The sequence below is a fragment of the Podospora pseudoanserina genome, chromosome 4 (assembly GCF_035222485.1).
Source record: "Podospora pseudoanserina strain CBS 124.78 chromosome 4, whole genome shotgun sequence".
Taxonomy (NCBI): Eukaryota; Fungi; Ascomycota; class Sordariomycetes; order Sordariales; family Podosporaceae; genus Podospora; species Podospora pseudoanserina.
The window spans coordinates 2,012,978-2,032,592 of NC_085923.1; the positions used below are offsets into that span (position 1 = coordinate 2,012,978).

At 53.3% G+C, this 19,615-nt stretch overlaps 9 protein-coding genes across 9 annotated transcripts; 5 read left to right on the top strand and 4 right to left on the bottom strand.

The window, feature by feature from the left end:
- Window positions 1–206: 206 nt before the first annotated feature.
- QC764_409110 (uncharacterized protein) lies at window positions 207–2,313 on the top strand. Its single transcript, XM_062947195.1, has 2 exons — window positions 207–617; window positions 867–2,313. Exons 1-2 carry the CDS (start codon window positions 373–375, stop codon window positions 2,197–2,199), a joined length of 1,578 nt encoding a protein of 525 aa, XP_062800473.1. The 5' UTR covers window positions 207–372; the 3' UTR covers window positions 2,200–2,313.
- An 87-nt stretch (window positions 2,314–2,400) lies between these two features.
- Window positions 2,401–3,804, bottom strand: QC764_409100 (uncharacterized protein; the record flags this gene model as incomplete). Its single annotated transcript, XM_062947194.1, has 3 exons — window positions 2,401–2,665; window positions 2,718–3,486; window positions 3,540–3,804. 3 exons carry the CDS (start codon window positions 3,802–3,804, stop codon window positions 2,401–2,403), a joined length of 1,299 nt encoding a protein of 432 aa, XP_062800474.1.
- Window positions 3,805–4,771: 967 nt separating this feature from the next.
- Window positions 4,772–5,533, bottom strand: QC764_409090 (uncharacterized protein; the record flags this gene model as incomplete). The annotated part of the gene is made up of 2 exons (XM_062947193.1): window positions 4,772–5,352; window positions 5,407–5,533. 2 exons carry the CDS (start codon window positions 5,531–5,533, stop codon window positions 4,772–4,774), a joined length of 708 nt encoding a protein of 235 aa, XP_062800475.1.
- Window positions 5,534–7,220: 1,687 nt separating this feature from the next.
- Window positions 7,221–8,742, bottom strand: rpl8 (60S ribosomal protein L8). The gene is made up of 4 exons (XM_062947192.1): window positions 8,553–8,742; window positions 8,220–8,291; window positions 7,653–8,162; window positions 7,221–7,597 (listed from the first exon to the last, which is right to left on the bottom strand). The coding sequence occupies exons 1-4, from the start codon at window positions 8,553–8,555 to the stop codon at window positions 7,397–7,399; spliced, it is 786 nt and encodes a 261-aa protein (XP_062800476.1). The 5' UTR covers window positions 8,556–8,742; the 3' UTR covers window positions 7,221–7,396.
- Window positions 8,743–8,954: 212 nt separating this feature from the next.
- Window positions 8,955–10,166, top strand: CTU1 (cytosolic thiouridylase subunit Ctu1; the record flags this gene model as incomplete). Its single annotated transcript, XM_062940577.1, has 1 exon — window positions 8,955–10,166. One exon carries the CDS (start codon window positions 8,955–8,957, stop codon window positions 10,164–10,166), a length of 1,212 nt encoding a protein of 403 aa, XP_062800477.1.
- On the bottom strand, window positions 9,908–11,086 carry QC764_0066340 (uncharacterized protein). Its single transcript, XM_062940578.1, has 5 exons — window positions 10,883–11,086; window positions 10,764–10,828; window positions 10,598–10,690; window positions 10,369–10,468; window positions 9,908–10,316 (listed from the first exon to the last, which is right to left on the bottom strand). Exons 2-5 carry the CDS (start codon window positions 10,809–10,811, stop codon window positions 10,021–10,023), a joined length of 537 nt encoding a protein of 178 aa, XP_062800478.1. The 5' UTR covers window positions 10,812–10,828; window positions 10,883–11,086; the 3' UTR covers window positions 9,908–10,020.
- SAS3 (Histone acetyltransferase) lies at window positions 11,033–15,139 on the top strand (the record flags this gene model as incomplete). Its single annotated transcript, XM_062947191.1, has 2 exons — window positions 11,033–12,377; window positions 12,438–15,139. The coding sequence occupies exons 1-2, from the start codon at window positions 11,702–11,704 to the stop codon at window positions 15,137–15,139; spliced, it is 3,378 nt and encodes a 1,125-aa protein (XP_062800479.1). The 5' UTR covers window positions 11,033–11,701.
- A 693-nt stretch (window positions 15,140–15,832) lies between these two features.
- On the top strand, window positions 15,833–16,483 carry QC764_0066360 (uncharacterized protein; the record flags this gene model as incomplete). The annotated part of the gene is made up of 3 exons (XM_062940579.1): window positions 15,833–15,846; window positions 16,117–16,213; window positions 16,388–16,483. The coding sequence occupies 3 exons, from the start codon at window positions 15,833–15,835 to the stop codon at window positions 16,481–16,483; spliced, it is 207 nt and encodes a 68-aa protein (XP_062800480.1).
- An 87-nt stretch (window positions 16,484–16,570) lies between these two features.
- Window positions 16,571–18,980, top strand: QC764_409040 (uncharacterized protein; the record flags this gene model as incomplete). The annotated part of the gene is made up of 4 exons (XM_062947190.1): window positions 16,571–16,643; window positions 16,741–16,810; window positions 16,905–17,125; window positions 17,199–18,980. The coding sequence occupies 4 exons, from the start codon at window positions 16,571–16,573 to the stop codon at window positions 18,569–18,571; spliced, it is 1,737 nt and encodes a 578-aa protein (XP_062800481.1). The 3' UTR covers window positions 18,572–18,980.
- Window positions 18,981–19,615: the final 635 nt, after the last annotated feature.

Here is a 19,615-nt window from a genome sequence, read left to right on the forward strand (position 1 = left end):
GCTGTGAATTGGATCTCTCCTTTGAGGTATCATTCAGGCGAACCTATGGTTGCATTTTCAATAAGATGGCATGTGACATCTGATAGGTCAACGGCATCTGCTGCAGGTGATGGGCAAGGGGAGAAGTATGAGATGTGATTCGCTGGGAATTGAAGACGGTTTAATTTGGAGGTGAAGGCTGGGGTGGCTTCTGCGGTAAGACGTTTTGGAAATTTATTAAAGGTCATCTTTCCTTTTCAAAATGAGCTCTCGAACTCGTGATGGGGTTTTCGGGTTGACATCAACGCATATTTTCACGTCGTGCCAGTATTGCCATTGTTGATACGGCGCAGCAAAAGAAGTCACCTAATCTTTCACCAACTCAACGTCAAAATGGCATGGAACCACACCTCCACCGTGACGGCCTCGTCTCGACAGGTCCCCTTTTTAGGGAATCTCGTCGAGTCTCTGTCCGTTACTGCTCTTGTCATTCTGTTTACGACCTATGCGATTCTATACTTTGCTCAGACGATTCCACTGTCAAAGAATGAACCGCCCATCATCCCTTCAAGGATCCCATTTCTGGGCCATGTGCTTGGGATGCTGTTTCAGGGGGGCAAATATGTGAAGAATTTGGGGTGAGTGTGGTGTTTTCTAGGTTCTGAGGAAAACGACGAGACTGTGCTATTTTGGCATATGCCTCGCGAGATTGCCTAAAGCACTGAATAATAGTCCAGACACCCGGTGGTCTGTTCTGAGGACGGATCGCCTCTCAGCAGCCATCTTCCAACCCCCAGGTCCACCTACCGTTCTCTCGTTTTTGTACTTTCAACATCTCTGTCCTTACAACCGTCTGATACATACTAACCCTTACCGCTCCCTTCCAGCCTCCAAAACGCCCACCACCCAATCTTCACCCTCCCCATCCCCCTCTCCCGCATCTACATCATCACCTCGCCCACCCTCGCCCTCACCCTCCAACGCCTCCCTCCCTCCACCCTCTCCTTCACCCCCCTCATCCCGAACATAACCAAGCGAGTCCTCGGTCTAAACCCCCACACCGTCGACGTCATCAGCCAGGCTATGGACCCCCTCCCAGGACAGCACATAGGCTTCCTAGCCGACATGGCCGACCTGGTAAAATCAACCCTCGCCCCCGGAGAAGAAATGAGCGCTCTCCTCTCCAGAATGGAGCACGAACTCAAATCGCTACTGAATGCTTACGTCCCCCCCCCTCCCTCCCAGCGGGAAATCGATCTCCTCGCTTGGACAAGGAACCTCGTCGCCCTGGCCACAGCCCGCAGCCTCTACGGCGCGTCAAACCCCCTGGAGGGATTAGAGGGGTCATTCTGGGAATTCGACCACGGCCTCGGCGGGCTACTGGTCGGCATCTGTCCCCAGGTGACGGCGAGGAAGGCCTACCGCGGAAGGGAGAAACTGGTCCAGTCTTTTGCGGCCTGGCTCCGAAACGGAAAACACAAAGAGGCAGACGTGGCACCCATCATCGCCAACCGGGTAGCCATGGCCGCGAAACACGGGTGGGAGCTACAAGAGGTAGCCAGGTCCGAAGTGAGCTTCCTATTCGCCGGGATCGTCAACACCGCTACGACGAGCTTCTGGGGTGTACTGCAGACGTTTAACGACCCAAAACTCCTGGGGGAATTAAGGGCAGAGTTGGCTGTTGATCCTAACAGCAAGACGATCGAGGCAAGGTTGAGGGATGCCAAGCTGCTCTTGGAGGCGGTGGTGAACGAGTGTTTGAGGCTTGGGAGCGACACTTACTCCACGAGGGTGGTGGTCCCAAAGGAGGGGGTCGAGGTTGAAGTCAAAGGAAAAGAGTACTGGTTCCAGGGGGGCGCGGTGGTGCAGATTTCGGGGGGGACGATACATGCCTCTAAGGAAAACTGGGGGGAGGACGCGAGGGAATTCAAACCGGAGAGGTTCTTGAAGGGGGTCAGCTTCAAGAACTTTAGGGCTTTTGGTGGGGGGCAGACGCTCTGTCCGGGGAGGAATTTTGCCCTTGCTGTTGTCAGGTTGTTGATTGCCATGGTGGTGACCAAGTTTGATATCGAGGTTGTAGGCGGGAAGATCCCGGAGAAGGAGGACGGGGTGCTGCCGGTGCATATCCTGGAGCCCAAGGAGAGGGTGATGGTCAAGGTGAGCGTGAAGGATGAGAGAAAGTTTGGGGATTTTGGAGCAACAGACAAGACGAGTAGGTGATGGGTATACCGCCACGCTGTGGACAGAAAAGAGAGCCCTTGCTAACCAGACAATGTGTCATGCATGTACCTCTCAAATAACATACAAATTCACTCCACTCCCCACAGCAAACCCATGTTCTGTTTCCCCTAACCAATCCATTTCTTCCTGAAAGCGATGAGGTGTCTAAAACCGCAGCGAACCAGGCCTCAAAAAGCCCCCCTAGAACCCCTCGATCCGACTCCCCACGCCCTTCTCCCCAGCAAACCTCACAATCTCCATCCCCACACTCAAATCCATCAGCCCCAAGCCCACACTCTTGTAAATGACATTCCCTTCCGCAAGCCACTTGGCCAGTTTCCGGTGATCCTTATCCTGCTCCTCGCCCTTCTCTCCAACCTCTTGTTTGTTATTCTCCTTCTCATCCCTGTGATGCCGATGGTGACGGTGCTCGTGATAATCATTAAGCATCACCAGCTCGCCCAACCTATTTCCACATTAGCAGTGCTCACCGATGACAAACGGAAAAACAAACATACTCAACCAACATCTCAGGCCTGCACCCCGCCCGAATCAACTCCCCCGCCTCCTTCAACGCCCCATCCAACGTATCAACAACCACAACCCCTCCCTCCTCGGCATGCTTATGCCAATGCCAGTGATGCTTCCCCCCCACCCCGTGATGATGCCTCTTCAACGCCTGCTGTATCACCTCCTGCGGAATCTCCTGCATATCCGGCTTATAACTCCCAATAGCCACAATCAACCTCCCCTTCTGCCTCCCCTCATGACTGGTCAGAATCCCCCCATCCCACAGCGGTTTCGTGCTCGGAGTACAACAGATAATCACATCTGACTCCAGCAATTGCTCCTTCAGCAACCTCTCATACTCATTATGCGCCGGCGTCAAAACCGAAAACTGGGTGTTTTCCCAGCCTTCCTTCTCCCTGTTTGGACATGTCAAAAACGACTTGAGGAGGGAGGACACCGGCGGCGAGAACGACCGGGACAAAATGTTGACCTGGTGGATATGCTGCCCCAGCAAAAGCAAAGAGAGCCGGATATGCCAGTACGCCTGGGCACCAGTCCCAAAAACGGTAATGGTTTTCAAATGGGACGAGGGGTCTCGCTTCGAGATGAGCAGCAGGGAAGCCAACGCGGTGCGAAAGGCCGTCAGAGTAGAGGCGTGGAGGAATCCAAGGGGCGTGCCGTGAGGTGAGAACAACGTTATCGCGCCGGTGGGTTTGATGTTTTCCTTTGGGCGTGCGTCTTCATCCCCTTCGGCAGAAGGGGAGGTCAACGTGACGACTACATCGCATTAGCATAAACCCCCTGACAAGTAGAACCAGGGGCTGGAATACCTTTCATCCCCGTCCCGACAGAGCTAGAACTCGGCATGAACAACGTCGTGGCCCCGGTGGCCTTGCTGTTTATCGACGTCCTCTCCGGCTGGTGGATCTCCGGGGCGGCGGTGGCGGCAGCATTTTCTTTAGAGGGGACAGTCGTGGCGGTTGAATACTCGTGCAACGCCCCTCTCAAAACCCCCATAAACCTCTGGAGCTCTTCCTTGGTCAAGTTGGAGACCAGCCCCGAGATCTGGTCGTCGGTTAACACGGTGAGAGTCATTTCTTTCTCTCTCTCTCTCTCTCTCGGTGTCTGTCGATCAACTGCTATTCTTGGAAACTCAAACCCAACTATTCTGAAACCCCGAGGCTCCCGGCGTCGGTGTGTCCGGAACAAAAGTCTCGCTCGGGAGAAAAGGCTGCAAGTGAACTTGGTCGGTGGAGGGATAGAGCCGGCTCGACCAGGTACAAGCGGAGGTCTTGGCGCCCTTTGACAGAAAGCTTGGCTCTGGCTTCGTTCAATGAAGTTCTCGTAGAGGAGTGGAATCTCTCGATGAATTGTGGTTGAATTTGAGTGTTTTGGCGCAGTATCAGAGCCGATTGGGCAAGTGACGATGATGATGATGATGATGATGATATCAAAGCAAAAAGAAAAACCCCAACTGCATAAATGCAATACCACCATCCTCCCGTGCCTTCGTCCTCATGTCAACCACACACAATCCCCACTTCTTCCCGTTCCCGCTTTCCCCACAAGTTGTTTCCGACGTCACCTCCTTGAAAGAAGCTGCTCGTCATCTTCAGTTGGGAAACTAGCAATAATCAGACGGCAGGAGCGGGTGCTACGAGCTCAGGCTCGGGCTCGGGCTCGGGCTCGGGTTCGGGCATGTCAGGGCGTTATTCTGCAAGGGGCATCAGTTATTAGCAACCAGATCGACTTGAAGTTGGTCCCAAGCAGTCAAATCAATAGCAAATTCAAGAGCTCGACGCAAGACGCATGATAACTATCCCATCAACGGATACCAAAAACCATAAAAGCAGCTAAACTGACAAAAAGCAATGCATATAACAATATCAAATGAAGCTACCATCCTAGCAATGCAGTCCATCCCATCCCAGTGCCAACTCCTTTTCAACTCCCAGTACCAATGAACCAAATAAACAAAAAAAGAAAGAAAGAAAAACCAAACATCGCCATGAACGACGCCCCCAGAGACCTAAAAGCAAACTAAACACCACCAAACACCTCCTCATTTAACACTCATCTCCCCCCTCCCCCCCCTAAAAACAATCTGCGCATGCCTACCCCTGACCACATCCTCCTGCCCATCCAACCCCAGTCCCCCCCTCCCCTTTGTCCCCAACCCCAAATCCCTAATCCTCCCACACCCAATCTCAAACAAACACCCATGCACCTGCAACCCCCGCTCCTCGATCGCCTCCCTCACCGTCACATTCGCCATCAAGACATTGACCCCCGCCTCAACATTCAACTCCGCAATCTTGGTCCCCCTAGCCCTCTCATCCTTTATCGCATCCAGCACCTCCTTATTAGCATACCTCACCGCCCTCAACGGCGCAAGCCACGTATCCAGCACCCCCCCAACCCTGGAGTCGCCCAGGGCAGCAGCGGCACCACCGCAGGAAGTGTGCCCGCATAAAACGACATGCTTGACCTTGAGGTGGGCAACCGCGTATTCGATCACGGCCGAGGTGTTGATGTCGGTTGGGGCGATGATGTTGGCTATGTTGCGGTGGACGAAGACGTCGCCGGGTTGGAGGCCTAGGATTGTGGTTTCCGGGCAGCGGGAGTCGGAGCAGCCTAGCCAGACTAGTGGGAGTCTGTTAGTTTGAGGACTGTTTGGGAGAGGGGGAAATGGCTTACGGATCTGGGGTGTTTGCCCGTCTGCGAGCTTGGGGAAGAAGTGGGGGTTTTGGTGGGATTTGTACCCGGCCCAGGCGTTGTTGGAGCTGAGGGCGTAGAGGAAGTGGTCGTCTGGGTGGAGGGGCATGTTAGTTGGCTCTTTTTCAAGGATATGAAAAGGGAATATCGACGAGGTTTCGCTTACCCTCCATCGTTTTATTCGTTGAAGATATATGTAAGTGATGTAAGTAAGTAAGTCGGTGATGTACGAAGTAAGGTAGGTAGCTCCTGCTGTGCTACTGCTCAGAGAAAGAGACTGGAGAAAACAAGTCGAAACCTAAAAATCAGGAAGGATGGTTCCCAGAATATAAAAGAAGAGTCCAGTTGGCAGCGCGCGATTTTTGTCGTGTAAGTCGGGTCGTCCGGGGATTGTGGTCAGGTACACAAAGTGTATGTTGGGGGGGTGGGCTGAGAGTGAAAGGTCCAAGTCAGGGAAGTCAGGTTCAAGTCAGACGATGGAATGAGGGGGGGAGGGGGAGGGAAAGCAAAGGCCTTCCCACCCGGTATTTTTATATGTAGCCAACCGTCAAGTATAACCTTACCACTTCCCCCTCTCCCTCGAATCAGTCCCCCTGCCCCCTAACTCGGATTAGCTTCCTTCTCTTCGTCGGGATGGACCGAACTCAGATCCCCCTTCCCCCTCTCCCCCTCCCAAAAGTCCGTGTGATCGTGTCGCCAGCTTTAGCAGCCGCACCCGCAATTCGAGGTCACAGCTCGCCTGCCTTTCCCCCCCTGGCTCGGTTCATCCCAACCTTGCAAAAGGAAAAGGGGAGGGGAGGATTTTCCAAGCAAAGCAATACCCCCAGGTTTCAACCGCATCTGGCGCCAGCTCCCTCCTGCTGACCTTGTTTCCCCCAGTAAAAGCATCCTTCCCAGTGTGACATCGCTCCCTTTCAGCTTCCCCTCCTTCTCTCCGCCAGCGTAGCTCCATCCCACGTTCACCAACAAACCAGCCTTGTAGGTAACCGACCGATCCGGGGATAGAGGATACGCCGCACAGACCAAAAAATGGTTGAGTGCAACCATCCCATGGCCAGACAAGCCTCACTCCGCCATCCCGCGGGGGTTGCAAACAAGTCCCGAGCAGTTCGAACAGACCCCCTCTTGGCACTGTCAAGCTTAACCTCCTCCCCTCCGAATCTGAAATCGAACATGAAACTCTGCCATGTCCTCCATCATGGGCAAAGCACAACAACAGCATCTCCTTCTTTATCGCCAATTCCCCCTCCCCCGCAAAGTTGAAACATGAAGCTGCAGTCAAAGAGTCTAAGCTATCCATTCCCCAGCCATCAGCTCCTTCATCACACCAAGCATTTCCAAGCTTCCGGGAACAGGACGGGGTAAACTTTGACAGTTTTAGTCGAGGTCTAGAGATATCTACAGCAACTGATTGGACACAACGCGCTGAAACCCTATCCCTATCAACTGTTGGCCGAAGCACAATAAGAGGGCTGGCTGAACCTGCCGTGCAGCCGGACATGTCACGGCAAAAAACAGAATGATGGACGCGGTGAGACACGGAGTTCATCCCGCGGGGGTCAGTTCCATGGAATACTTCTTCCCGGGTCTGTCGATCCTTCACTGGTGTTGCATAACATACACAGCTATCACGGCCAAGTCTTCGAAACACCAAACACTGAGCCAATCCTGCCGCCGAGAGCAGTCGCAGCCGGGACGTTACTAGTACCCAACTCTGTGATCCCCCACATTTGCGGCACCAGGAGCTCATTCACCCCCCTTCACCACCAAGGACCCAGCACAGTGAACAGTGTTTAGAAGACTTTCGCATTAAGGGGGGTATCAAGCAATCCATTCGTGTCCCATCCGAAGAAACAATTCATTATCCGCATCTTGGCGGAAGCAAGGCTGTTTATTTCACCCTGATCTGGTTTTGGTAGTCCCGTACGCCATTCGTAAGTGCAACAACGCCCAATCGACCTTTTATGCTTCCTTAAACCTTGATGGCGTTGGCAATAGCCTTCTCGCGCTTGGCGATACGCTGCTGGGCCTTATAACCCATGATGCCACCACCCCACTTCTTGCGGGCATCCTCGTTCTTCTCGAGGTAACCCTCCTTGATGGCGGAGACGAGTTTGGAGAACTCGTTCTTGTCCTCGGAGCGGACCTCGGTAAGGGCGAGGACGGCAGCGGTCTAAATAGCAGTTAGAAAAGAGTTTGGTGAAAAAGAAACGAAGAAAAAAACATACCTTCTTGTGGACGACAGTGCCGAGTCTGGCCTTGCCCTTGATGATGGCATAGGGGACACCCATCTTGCGGCAGAGGGCGGGGAGGAAGATGACGAGCTCAATGGGGTCGACATCGTTGGGGATGAGGACAAGAGAAGCCTTCTTGTTCTCAATGAGGCCGACGACGTGGTTGAGACCGTACTTGACGGCGTAGGGCTTCTTGGAGACGTCCTCCTTCTTCTTGCCCTCCTTGATGGCGGTGGCCTCCTTGAGGAGACGCTCCTTCTTCTCGACCTTGGTCTCAGGGCGGTACTTGTTGAGGAGCTTGAAAGCCTGGGCGGCGGTGTTCTTGTCGAGAACCTGCTGGAACTGGGCGATCGCAGGGGGGACCTTCAGGCGGAGGTTGAGGATCTTCTTCTGGCGCTGGAGACGGATGTACTCGGGCCACTTGACCATGCGCGAGAGGTTGCGCTTGGGCTGGATGTCCTGGCCGATACCGAAGTTGCGAGAACGCTTCTCAAGGAGAGGGTTCTAAATGCGTGTCAGCGCGTTCAACAGGTTGCGATCGATCAAGAAGACGGGACTAACCTTGGGGGCCTTCTTGCCAGCCTTTCCCTGGGGGAAGGGGGCGGGGGCGGTTCTCTTTCCAGACTTGGGAGGCTATCATTGAGAAGAAGACATCAGCTAATGTTCGACATTGACTGGTGGTCTTCTAGAACTCTAAAGAGCGGACGGGCGAGAGGCGTTCCCAGCCAAACACCACGATCCAGCTCAAGCCATATCATCACCTGCGGTCTTGCGACCAACAGGCGGAAATATCCATGCGACTCGATAAATCGAGCGCAGAATTAATAGCAGTAGCAGGTGCACATCCGAAGATGGCACCGCCATGCCTATATCTCAACCAGCAAATATGCTTACCATTTTGTCGTTGGGCGTTGGCTCTGTACCGGGAGCTTGTCGATGAGAAGAAGTCTGGAGAAAAGAAATTTTGGCGGAGCTTGCAATAGAAAAAGAGGATTGTGGATTGATGAAAAAAAGCTCGGGCCACCAGTAGGGTTCAGTGGGGCAGATTGCTGAGAGCCAGTGCGCCAACCAAGTGTGGGGCAGCTGGTGGAAGATCTAGGCTCACCCCACCCGTAGACTGACCTTGGCATCAAGTTCGGGCCTTTGACTCAAGGTTGGAGTGAGAACTTGTAGTATGAGTTTGATACCCCAAGTTCGACATTTACATATTCAGTTCTTGAAGGACTAGTCACTCAATACTAGAGCACAACACTTTAGGAACCCTTCCAGTTCAACAGAAACCAGACAAAGCCCAGCATGGCGCCATCACTATGTGCCATCTGCAAGACCGAAAGGGCATACATCAAGCGACCCAAGAACCATGCAAAGCTCTGCCGAGAGTGCTTCATCAGAGTCTTCGAGGACGAAATCCACCACACCATCACATCATCCAAATTATTCTACCCCGGAGAGAAAGTTGCCATTGGAGCCTCCGGTGGCAAGGATTCGACGGTCTTGGCCTCCGTTCTCAAGACACTCAACGAACGACATGGATACGGACTAGATCTTGTCTTACTGAGCATAGACGAGGGCATCACCGGCTACCGAGATGACTCCCTCCAAACAGTCAAGAACAATGCCGTCCAATACGGCATGCCCCTGACAATAGTCGGATACAAAGAGCTATACGACTGGACCATGGACGAGGTCGTCCAGACCATCGGCAAAAAGGGGAACTGCACTTACTGTGGTGTCTTTCGACGGCAGGCTCTCGACAGGGGCGCAAAGATGTTAGGGATCAAGCATGTTGTCACCGGGCACAATGCAGACGATGTGGCCGAGACGGTCATGATGAACCTGCTGCGCGCGGACCTGTCGCGTCTCTCGCGAAGCACCAGTATTGTGACAGGAGACAACAGGTCTGAGGTGAAGAGAAGCAAGCCACTCAAGTACGCATACGAGAAGGAGATTGTGCTGTATGCCTTCCACAAGAAGCTCGAGTACTTCAGCACCGAGTGTATCTACAGTCCCGAGGCCTTCCGTGGAAGCGCCCGGGGTCTCATCAAGCAGCTGGAAAAAGTACGACCAAGCGCCATCCTGGATATTGTACGAAGTGGAGAGGACATGGCAAGATTGGTGCCCGGAGAGTCACCATCATCTTGTGGGTGCAAAGGACAGAAAGCGCAAGCACCTGTGGCCGCTGCTGTGGAAGAGGGCATAGGTGGTTGCGGGTCAACGAACGGCCGCACTCCAGGAGGTGAAATGGCCGCCTTGGATAAACAACTCAGGGAGAACGAAGAGTACGCAGAGCTAGAGGTCGACGTCACAAAGACAATACTCAAGCCAAAGCAAGGAGAGAAGGAGACACAAAAGGAACTACCCATCAGAACTGCCAGTGCTCCATCAAAGGGAGGACGACAGGTTCTAGGACAGTGTAAGCGCTGCGGGTACATGTCAAGCCAGGAGATATGTCAAGCGTGCACGCTCCTGGAGGGGCTGAACAAGAACCGGCCCCAGATACAGATTTAACATTTTGTACACCACCATGGTGTCGAAGAGGATCATGAGAATGAGGTCGTTCGCGGTCTATCATATGTGCGCCCTCTTCTTTCGACACCAGTGCCTTCTTCTTCTTAACGCCGCCTCCATCCTTGTTGATTAGGAGAAGCGTTTCTCGCCCTAGAAATTGTAAGCATTTTGCGAGAAAGATGATTGTTGAGGAAGCACGTACTCTCCAAGGCTGATTGACTTCGAAGCCTGGCGGGGCTATGGCATTGTCTGTTTGCCCTCGCAAGACTCCTGTAAGTCGTCTGTCGCGGTCCATCACTGCGTTCGTATATTGTTAGTATAGGTTCAAGAGCGGGACCTCTTTGTAGAGAAATATTGCTTCATACTTTGCTGTTGTTAAGAGAAACATGTTAGCTCGAGAACCAAAATCCAGCTAAACAAGGCGAACATACCCTGTCCCAGGTATCAAGGGACCATCTGTGCTTCTTTCCGCCACCGGCGTAGTGTCTGATTCCACTCAGCCCAGCACCAGTCACGCCAAACATCTGTCCCCCCGCCCATCAGCATCTATGATCCTTCCTCATGTTTGGTGGACGCATGAATTCGAGGAGCTCTTACGGCAGTGATGATGACATAGGGAATGAGAGTCTCGAAGGGAACGGGCATCGTGACGGTTGTGCGGCCTGTCAATTGAGTTAGTGATAATGTCGCAGCAAATACAAAACAAGGGAGCATACCCGAAGCCTCTGTCCAATCTATGTGGTGGTGGTGTGGTGTCTGTAACTGCGCAACCTCGAAGCGCAAAGCCCAAGGTCCAGGTCTCTCGTCACGGCGATAGCGGTACTTGGACTGGGGCTCTCCCCAATTCCAATTGGCGAAGCTCTGAGTGGATGATTTTACTTTCTTGCCTCAGGCACCTAACCATTCCCTCGAAAGCTCGGACCACCTCTTCAAGGCTGCCAAGCACCAGACCCACCCTCAAATTCACTGACTAATCAGTCCAAACGCAACCTTGCATTGCAGCAAACCAGGGTGGTCCAACTCCAGTAGCCAGCAACCTGAACACTTTCGCGATCAACCCAGGCAAAACTTCGACTCGCTCCAGAACCACATCCACAACCATTGACAGCCAGCAACTGCCATTTTCACGCGTCTCTACCCCAGAGCGTCTCCATAGAAGCCAAAAATAATCATATCCCTGCCGAATTCCACCTTCCTCCGCGCGTTCAACACCCCAAAGCCTTGACCCACGAATCGAACTCAACTTTTTTGTTTTTTGTTTTTGCATGCCTCGCGGCGCGGCGCATATAAAACCGAGATATATTCCCTACGAGATATCCAGTCGGTAGTGATTGTTCCCCCGAACGATGCGCCGGGTGTTATAGCCGCCGAAGATCGGAATCATCACGCAAAAGATCGAGGTGACCTGGCTGGCTGGCATGCGCCGTGGGTGGTGAATACAACCTGGCGGGTGTGGGCTTCACCGAGATATCTTGTCTAGGGGAAGCAGGAGCCTGAGATCAACCGAGGGGGAAAAAATAAGAGACGGGATCATAATGGCCGAGGCTCAGCTCATGCAGGAGCAGCTACAACTGAGCGTCATGCAGTCAGAGCGTGAGGCTGAACTCGCCGCAGATGAGGATGTGATCATGGGGGAGGGTATCAGTGCGGCCGCTTCTCAGAGTCAGATTGACGTCGGGAGTCTGGTGGGTGAGCATTACGAGGATGCGGAGATGGATATGGATGCCGATGGGGAGCCTGACGACGGCGGGGAGGAACACGACGATCACAGCAGTGCCCAACACAGCGACTCGGAGCAGGAAGAGGATGGGGTTTTCGAGGAGGATGCCGAGGAGGAAGACGATAATGAGGTTGTTCCTGCCAGAGGTCGCCAGTCGCGACGAGGGAGCAAGGGGAGGACAACAAGGGATGAAGATGCTGAAGAGGACGAGGACGAGGAAGATGATGAGGGTGTCGGGGCGGTCAAGATCAAGCCTGGCGAGACAGATGATGAGTCGGATAGTGCTCACTCTGTGGATTCTGCCAGTGTCAGTGACAATGACTCTGATGCTGGTGCCGAAGAGGAATGGGAGCCCGCGAATAATGATGAAGCGGAGGAGGATGAGGATGAGACTGACGACGGACACTGCATCTTCTGTAAGCAGAGTGAAGAAAACGATCCGGCAGAAGAGTTTGAGGTGTATTTGGCTTGCACCAGGTGTCAGGACAACGGTTAGTGAACTCCCTGGCCGTGAGTCGTTGTTTGCCATTTACTGACAACCAGTTGTGCAGCTCACCAACAATGTGCCCGTGACAGCAAGGCATTGGATGGCGAAACGAGTAGGTGGTCTACGAATACATCGTGTAGGACCGTGCTGACAACAGCTGCAGGTCCTGAGAGCTGGAAGTGTCCCAAGTGCGCAGACACTGAATCAGAATCCGACGCCCACAACGAAGAAGATGTCGAGATGGATGGCATCACTGACACCAGTGCTCCTCCATCTGCCCGGCGTGCACATGCGCCAAAACTAGCGAGGGACCTGCTTCCGTCACAAAAGGGCGCTGTCAAGCCGGAATCACACTCTGTCTTCAACCAACTCGTCCTCGACGAGGATCCTATGGACGGATCGCGCGTGCTTAGAAAGCGGAAAACATCATCGATCGAGCCTGACGAGCACGTTATGGCCCTGCGAAAGAGGCGTCGGACAACAACAGAGGAGGCGAGCAACGAGGAAGCCTCAGCCGGCAGGGAAGGATCATCTAGACCAGTGTCCCGATCTTTACGGCTCAAGATTTTACAGAGCTCCGGTCCTGCTTCTGTCACGAAGAAGACACGGAACAGCATCATCGTCAAGATGCGCGTGAATGCGGTGGAACTCGCTCGGATCTCATCTGAAAAGCCCAAGGGCATTAAGAAACGACCTAATAGATCTAATAGGTCGGGGAGATCGGGAAGATCGGCAAGGCGACCATCTAGAAATGACGGGCCTCGCGGTGTTGGGGCGGTCCAAGTCCCAATAGCCACTCCGTTTACTAGCACGAGCTACTCTCAGCCATTTTACTCTTTCTACGATAGGGAGACGGACGAGCTAAAGGGCAAACCATATGGTGGCATCTTGACCGAACCCGAAGCCGACACGTCCAAAACGATGCCGGCACCCGAAGACCGACGTCGCTTCGACGAGGCAAAGCAAAAGGCCGAAGAAGAATGGAGACAGAGGCTGCTGCAGGTGCAAGCCGAGACTGAAGTGCCGAGCAAAAAGTCTAAGAAGGCGTCGGGCCCGGCCAGCCAGATCGAGTGCATCCAGTTTGGAGGCTGGGAGATCGACACGTGGTACGCGGCGCCGTATCCCGAGGAGTACAGCAGGAACCGGATTCTTTACATTTGTCAGTTTTGCCTCAAGTACATGAACTCAGACTATGTCACCTCGAGGCACAAGCTCAAGTGTCCGGCGAAGCACCCTCCTGGGGATGAGATTTACCGGCACGGGTCAATTTCAGTCTTTGAGGTTGATGGACGCAAGAATCCGGTTTATTGCCAAAACCTCTGCCTGCTCGCCAAGCTGTTTTTGGGATCCAAGACGCTTTATTACGACGTGGAGCCGTTTTTGTTTTATGTCCTCTGCGAGTATGATGATTTGGGGTATCATTTTGTGGGATACTTTTCAAAGGAGAAGCGGGCGAGCAGTCAGAACAATGTTTCTTGCATTCTGACGCTGCCGATTCACCAGCGGAAGGGGTATGGGAATTTGCTGATTGACTTTTCGTATCTTTTGACGAGGGTTGAGCAGAAGACGGGGTCGCCGGAGAAGCCGCTTTCGGACATGGGGTTGGTGTCGTATAGGAATTATTGGAGGTTGATCATGTGCAAGTATTTTGTGCAGCAGCGGGAGGAGAAGGGGTTGAGCATCAAGAAGATTTCGGATGATACAGGGCTGACGGCGGATGATGTTGTTTCGGCGTTGGAGGGGTTGAGGTGTTTAGTTAAGGATCCGGTGACGGGGCTTTATGCGTTTAGAGTTGATTTGGGGTTTTGTAGGGAGTATGTGGAGAAGTGGGAGGGGAAGGGGTATGTGCAGTTGAACGAGAAGGCGCTGACTTGGACGCCGTATGTGATGGGGAGGAGCAATGCGACGAATTTTGAGCTGGGGCCGGCGTTGACGGCTATTGCGCCGAGGGAGGAGGAGGAGGACCACCAGGGGCAGAAACCGATTGTTGCTGGGGACGGTTTGGTCAATGGGAGTGGGTCGTTTACTACGCAGTCGGAAGGTGGGGCGGGACAAGATGTCAAGCCGCCGCCGGTTGAAGGTCATGTTCTTGAGTCTACGGAGTCGTCGACGGGGGAGTCGAATGGTTCCGCCGAGGTCAAGCCTGCGGAAGATGCAAACGGGGAGTTGGAGGATGAACCGCAAACCGAAGATAACAAGAACTTCCCTGGCTACTACGACGAGAACCCCCAACAGGCCGAAGCCGATGTGGAAGAAGGCCCGCAACAAGAGCAAGACCCCGAACCCAAACAAGATCCTAGCGATTGGATGTCCCAATACATTGGCATTCCTCCCTCTCGATTCGAAGTCGTCCCACCGCTTAACCCCAGACGAACAGACCGTTCTAGAGCTGTGGTCTCCCGGCCCCCGGTTGTCAGGACGGCAAGCAGCGCTGCGAGGCCAAGGCCAAAACGGTCAGGGGGAAGTGCGAGACGTCCTGCTGCTGCTAGGCCGAGGGCTAGCTCGAGTGCGAACAATAAGAGGAAGCCGGGTGGTACGGGCAGGGGGCCGGGAAGGTGGCCCAAGGGGACGAAGAAGAGTGATTATGGGAATGCGGATAGTGGGCCGGGGTTGCCGCCGGGGTGGATTGCGGAGCGGCAGAAGGAGGGTGGGGAGGGGGTGATGGATACAGTGCAGGTGCAGAGTCCTGGGGGGAAGGGGAAAGAGGGGATCGATTTGGTGATGAGTGATGTGGTGGTTGATGGGGGGCGGGGAAGGAGAGAGTGATGGGAGGGGGGGGGCTCAAGGATTGGTATTATTTGGGAAGGGTAAGGGCAGGGGAGGGATGGGGTTATTGATACCACGGCGTTTTTGTTTTTGAAGCGAGGAATATTATTATTATATATTTGGTGTTTGGGTTCGTTTTCTTTTTCAGGAGGGGGAAGGAAGGCCTGTGTGCGTGAGTATTGCTTTGAACTATTTACACAATTGTACTTTTAACCACTTTTGTTCGAGGGTTGTGTGGTAGAGGTTCTTTTCTTAAAAGATATTTGAGGAAGCTGAAAGGTTGTGAACAGCAGGTTAGACAAGAGCGTTTGAACAAGAATAATGGCTGTCCACTACATAGATGTGTCCCAGGTACCTGCCCTCCACGACGTGGCCATGCCAGGATCACAGATCGTGTGGCATTCGAGATAGCAACATTTACGTCATGGCCGTCCACCTTCAGGTGGTTCCTCTATGATGTGCTGCCCAGAGTAGTCTAGCGCAGGCTGGAGGCTTTCTCGAATGTCTTGGCATGCTTCAACACTGCAGCAGCCGCCACTTGCACTTGAAGCCTTTTTTGTTGTTGTCAACTGCCTGTCAGCTTCATATAGAGTTTTGTTGGAGGCAGAAAGATCCGAGTTAAGGTCTGATGAAGATCCGCTGAGGGTTTGTCCAGATTTTCCGAGGCGCAAAGGTTGGCGTTGAACTTGTGTTATGCTGGAATCTCGGTAAATGGCTGACAGATCTCCTGTATATCCACTCTGTTGTCATCTCTCCAATCTTGAAATTGGAAAGCGCGAGATACAATTTCATCTTTTCTCATCTTTTCCTTGTGCCGCTGATGATTGTTTGAAGTTGGCAGAGGATACAGTGCCAATTTGCAATTGAGTTTCCAGGTAGTCAGTGGCTTTTTTTTTTTTTTTTTTTTTTTTTTTTTTTGGAGCAGTTGGAACAAGCTCCTCCCCCTCTTCACGTCAAGTCTCACACACCACACGCAGCTCCAACCACCGAGCGCGCGCCACTCCCAACATACGGTACCTATCCTACCTAAACAGTGCGAATCAGGGGCTGAAGAAGAAGGCGAAAAAGCTTAACGTGGGTTGCACGATTACTTGTTGCTACCGACACGATCGCAGGTCCCTACTGTCTCCTATCATCGCAGCGTACCAACTGACGCTCTTCGCCTTACCAAGACCTACTATCCCCTGAACTTGGAAGGTTGGTGGCGCGTCCTTTTAGAGGTTACTGCTCACACAATCGGCTGCCAAGCTCCCGTCGGCACCACCCAGCATCCCTCCCCCGGCCGGCGACACGCACCACCCACTGCTTGCTGTTACTTACCACCACCACTTCTCAGTTTCCTAGCTTTCTTCCCTCTGCGACATTACCGGCCTCCCACTCTCTCGACATCCGCTACCGCCGGGTCTTCTTCTTCACACACCGACGCCCAACATGTCGAAAGTCATTCGCAGCGTCAAGAATGTCACCAAGGGTTATTCCAGCGTCCAGGTCAAGGTGCGCGAAGGTGGGTTCCCTCTTCCCTCGTCAACGTCGTCCCAAACTGCGCCGTATCATGCGCGCAAATCGAACCCGGCCCGTTAACTAATCTTCCGGCAATGCAGCGACCAGCAATGACCCATGGGGACCGACAGGAACACAGATGAGCGAGATCGCTCAGTTGACGTACAATTCGTGAGTGCATACGCAACCTCACCGGTGCCGGCCGCTGGCTGTGCTAGCACAAGGTGTCTCCAACCACCACTTTTGCTGACACAACCCCCGACAGGTCGACCGAGTTTTACGAAATTATGGACATGCTCGACAAGCGGCTCAATGATAAGGGCAAGAACTGGCGACACGTGCTCAAGGCGCTCAAGGTTATGGACTATTGCCTGCACGAGGGCTCCGAGCTGGTTGTGACGTGGGCCAAGCAGAATATCTTTATCATCAAGACGCTGCGCGAGTTTATCTACATTGATGAGGAGGGCAAGGATGTAGGAGCGAATGGTGGGTGGCTTTGGAAATGTTTCTGTCGTTTTTGCCGGGGATGGGTTGGCTGACTGACGTTGATTTTGGATAGTTCGCATTGCCGCAAAGGAGCTGTCTGCGCTGATCGCTGACGAGGAGAGACTGAGAGCCGAGCGAGCCGATAGGAGGATCTGGAAGTCTCGTGTCAATGGCCTCGAGGAATACGCCCCCCAGCAGAGCAGGGAAGAGCGGCAACCCCGCCGCGAGCGACGACAGCCGACCGATGAGGAGGACACCGAGTACAGGCTGGCGATCGAGGCCAGCAAGGCCCAAGAGGAGGAGGATAGGAAAAAGCGCGAGAGCCGGAACGTGGATGAGGACGATGACGATCTGGCCAAGGCGATCAAGCTCAGCAAGGAGGAAGAGGAAAGACGGCGACGGGAACTGGAGTCGACCAATGCTGCCGCTCTGTTTGATGACGCACCGACGCCAACGGCTCAGCCTCAGTTCACCGGGTTCAACCAGGGCTATCAGCAGGGGAGCGCGGTTGACTTTTTTGCCAACCCGATTGATCAGAGCCAGATGCAGATGCAGCCAACGGGCTATGTACAGAACGCGTTTACCGGGTACGGGGTTCAGCAGCCGCAGCCAACTGGCTATCAGAATGGCTTCCAGAACGGGTTTGGCCAGCAGCCAAATGCTTTTGACCCGTACGGTCAACAACAGCAGCAACAGCAGGCTTTCCAGCCCCAGCCGACGGGTTACAACCCTTACCTTCAGCAGCAACAGCAGCAGCCGTTCCAGCAGCAGCAAACATCCCAGCAGTTTCTGACACCACAGGTTCAAGAGAACACTCTCCAACCAGGTAGCAATAACCCCTGGGCCAGCAACCACAGCACCGGTCTTCAGGCCATGAAGCCCACGCCCACAGGTTCAAACAACCCCTTTGCCCAGCGACCATCCTCCGCATTCAAGGCCACCTCCTCGCTGGGTAGCCTCCCAGAGCAAAAGACGCTCTCAACCTTTAGCTCCTTCACATCGCAGCCAGCATCGCAGTCCCAGCCTCAGTTCCAGTCTCAGCCCTCGTTCCAACTGCAGCCACCTCAGCAGCAGCAGCAGCAGCAGCCCCAGAGGGAGATGACGGAGCACGAGGCGAGACTGAACGCGCTATTGAGTACGGGCGAGGGTTTGGATACGTTTGGTAACACGGGTAACCTGAGGATTCCGGCGCAGCATACGGCTCCGGGGGTGTTTGTTAACAGTGCGGGGGCTGGGTTGGGAAGGATGACGGCTGATCAGACGGGGAGTAATCCGTTCTTGAGGCAGCAGTTCACGGGGATGCCGACGGTTAGTTATGGTGGTGGGGGACAGCAGCAGCAGACGGGGCCTGGGGCGTTTGGTGGGGTGGGGGGTGGGGCGAACAACCCTTTTGCGCAGAGGAGTGGAGGACAGCAACAGCAGCAGGGGGATTTGATTCAGTTTTAAGGGTGGTGAAGAGGGGGTAGAAGGGAAAGAATGAAGAGTCTGAAGAGTGAGGATGATGAGAGAGAAGCAAGGGGAGGGTGGAGTAATTGGGGTGGGGGGCGGTTGAGTATAGTTTCGATGGGGACGGTATTTGTTAGGTTGGTTTTGGTGGGTTTGAGGGAACAGAAAAGAGGAGTGGGAAAGGGGTAGGGTAGGGGTTGGAAGAAAGAAGTTTGAGAGTTGTGGATGTTTGATGTGGATGTTGACGTGGTGAAGTGGTGGTGGTGGTGATGGGTGGATTGATTTACTTAGGCAACCTATTTTTTTTGTCCTTTTCTTTTTCTTCTTCTTCTATCATTCGGAACATTGAGCTTCAGATTTTGAGTGTTTGTGTGATACAAATGGTGGTGTTTTCGTGTCTTGTGTGAAGTTTATCGTGATGTAAAGGTATAGGCAGGTAGGTCAAAAGTCCATGTTAGAAAGTTTGGTTGGACGGCTCTGTTGTGTCAAGGCTGGTTGGCTTTGAAAGGGCAGTAAGAGGGAGAGTAATGTGATATGTGAGAGAGGTGGAATATGGATATGTTGAAAAGTGAAGGGTGACAACCATATATATTTATAGCAGAGACCCCAGACTTGAAAGAGGTTGTAACACGTCTTGAGGTGGGCTGTTTTATTGTACATGGACAAGTCTCATATTATTTTGGTCACTGCCCGATTTCACAACGAACCTACCTATTTCACACTGAGTTGTCAACTGAGAGGTGTGGAATTATGACATGCTTTACGAAAAGACAGTAGACAAACGGAACAAAGGCCTGGTGTGTCTGGGGGATTTATAGTCTTTCCTGGAAGCAGGCAGCTGTGTGATTCATCAGGGGTAAAGGTCTAAAACTGGGAAATAGCAAGGTGTCCAATAATTTTGCTGGGAACGGTCTATGATTTGCAGTTGTCAAGTGCGTCAAGTACGTCAAGCTTGCAAGGCAGACTTATAGAATTACTAAGCTGTAGCCTGTGGGCCAATCAGAGGGGGAATTTGGGCGTTGGCTGGCAGGTTGGGCTGGCACG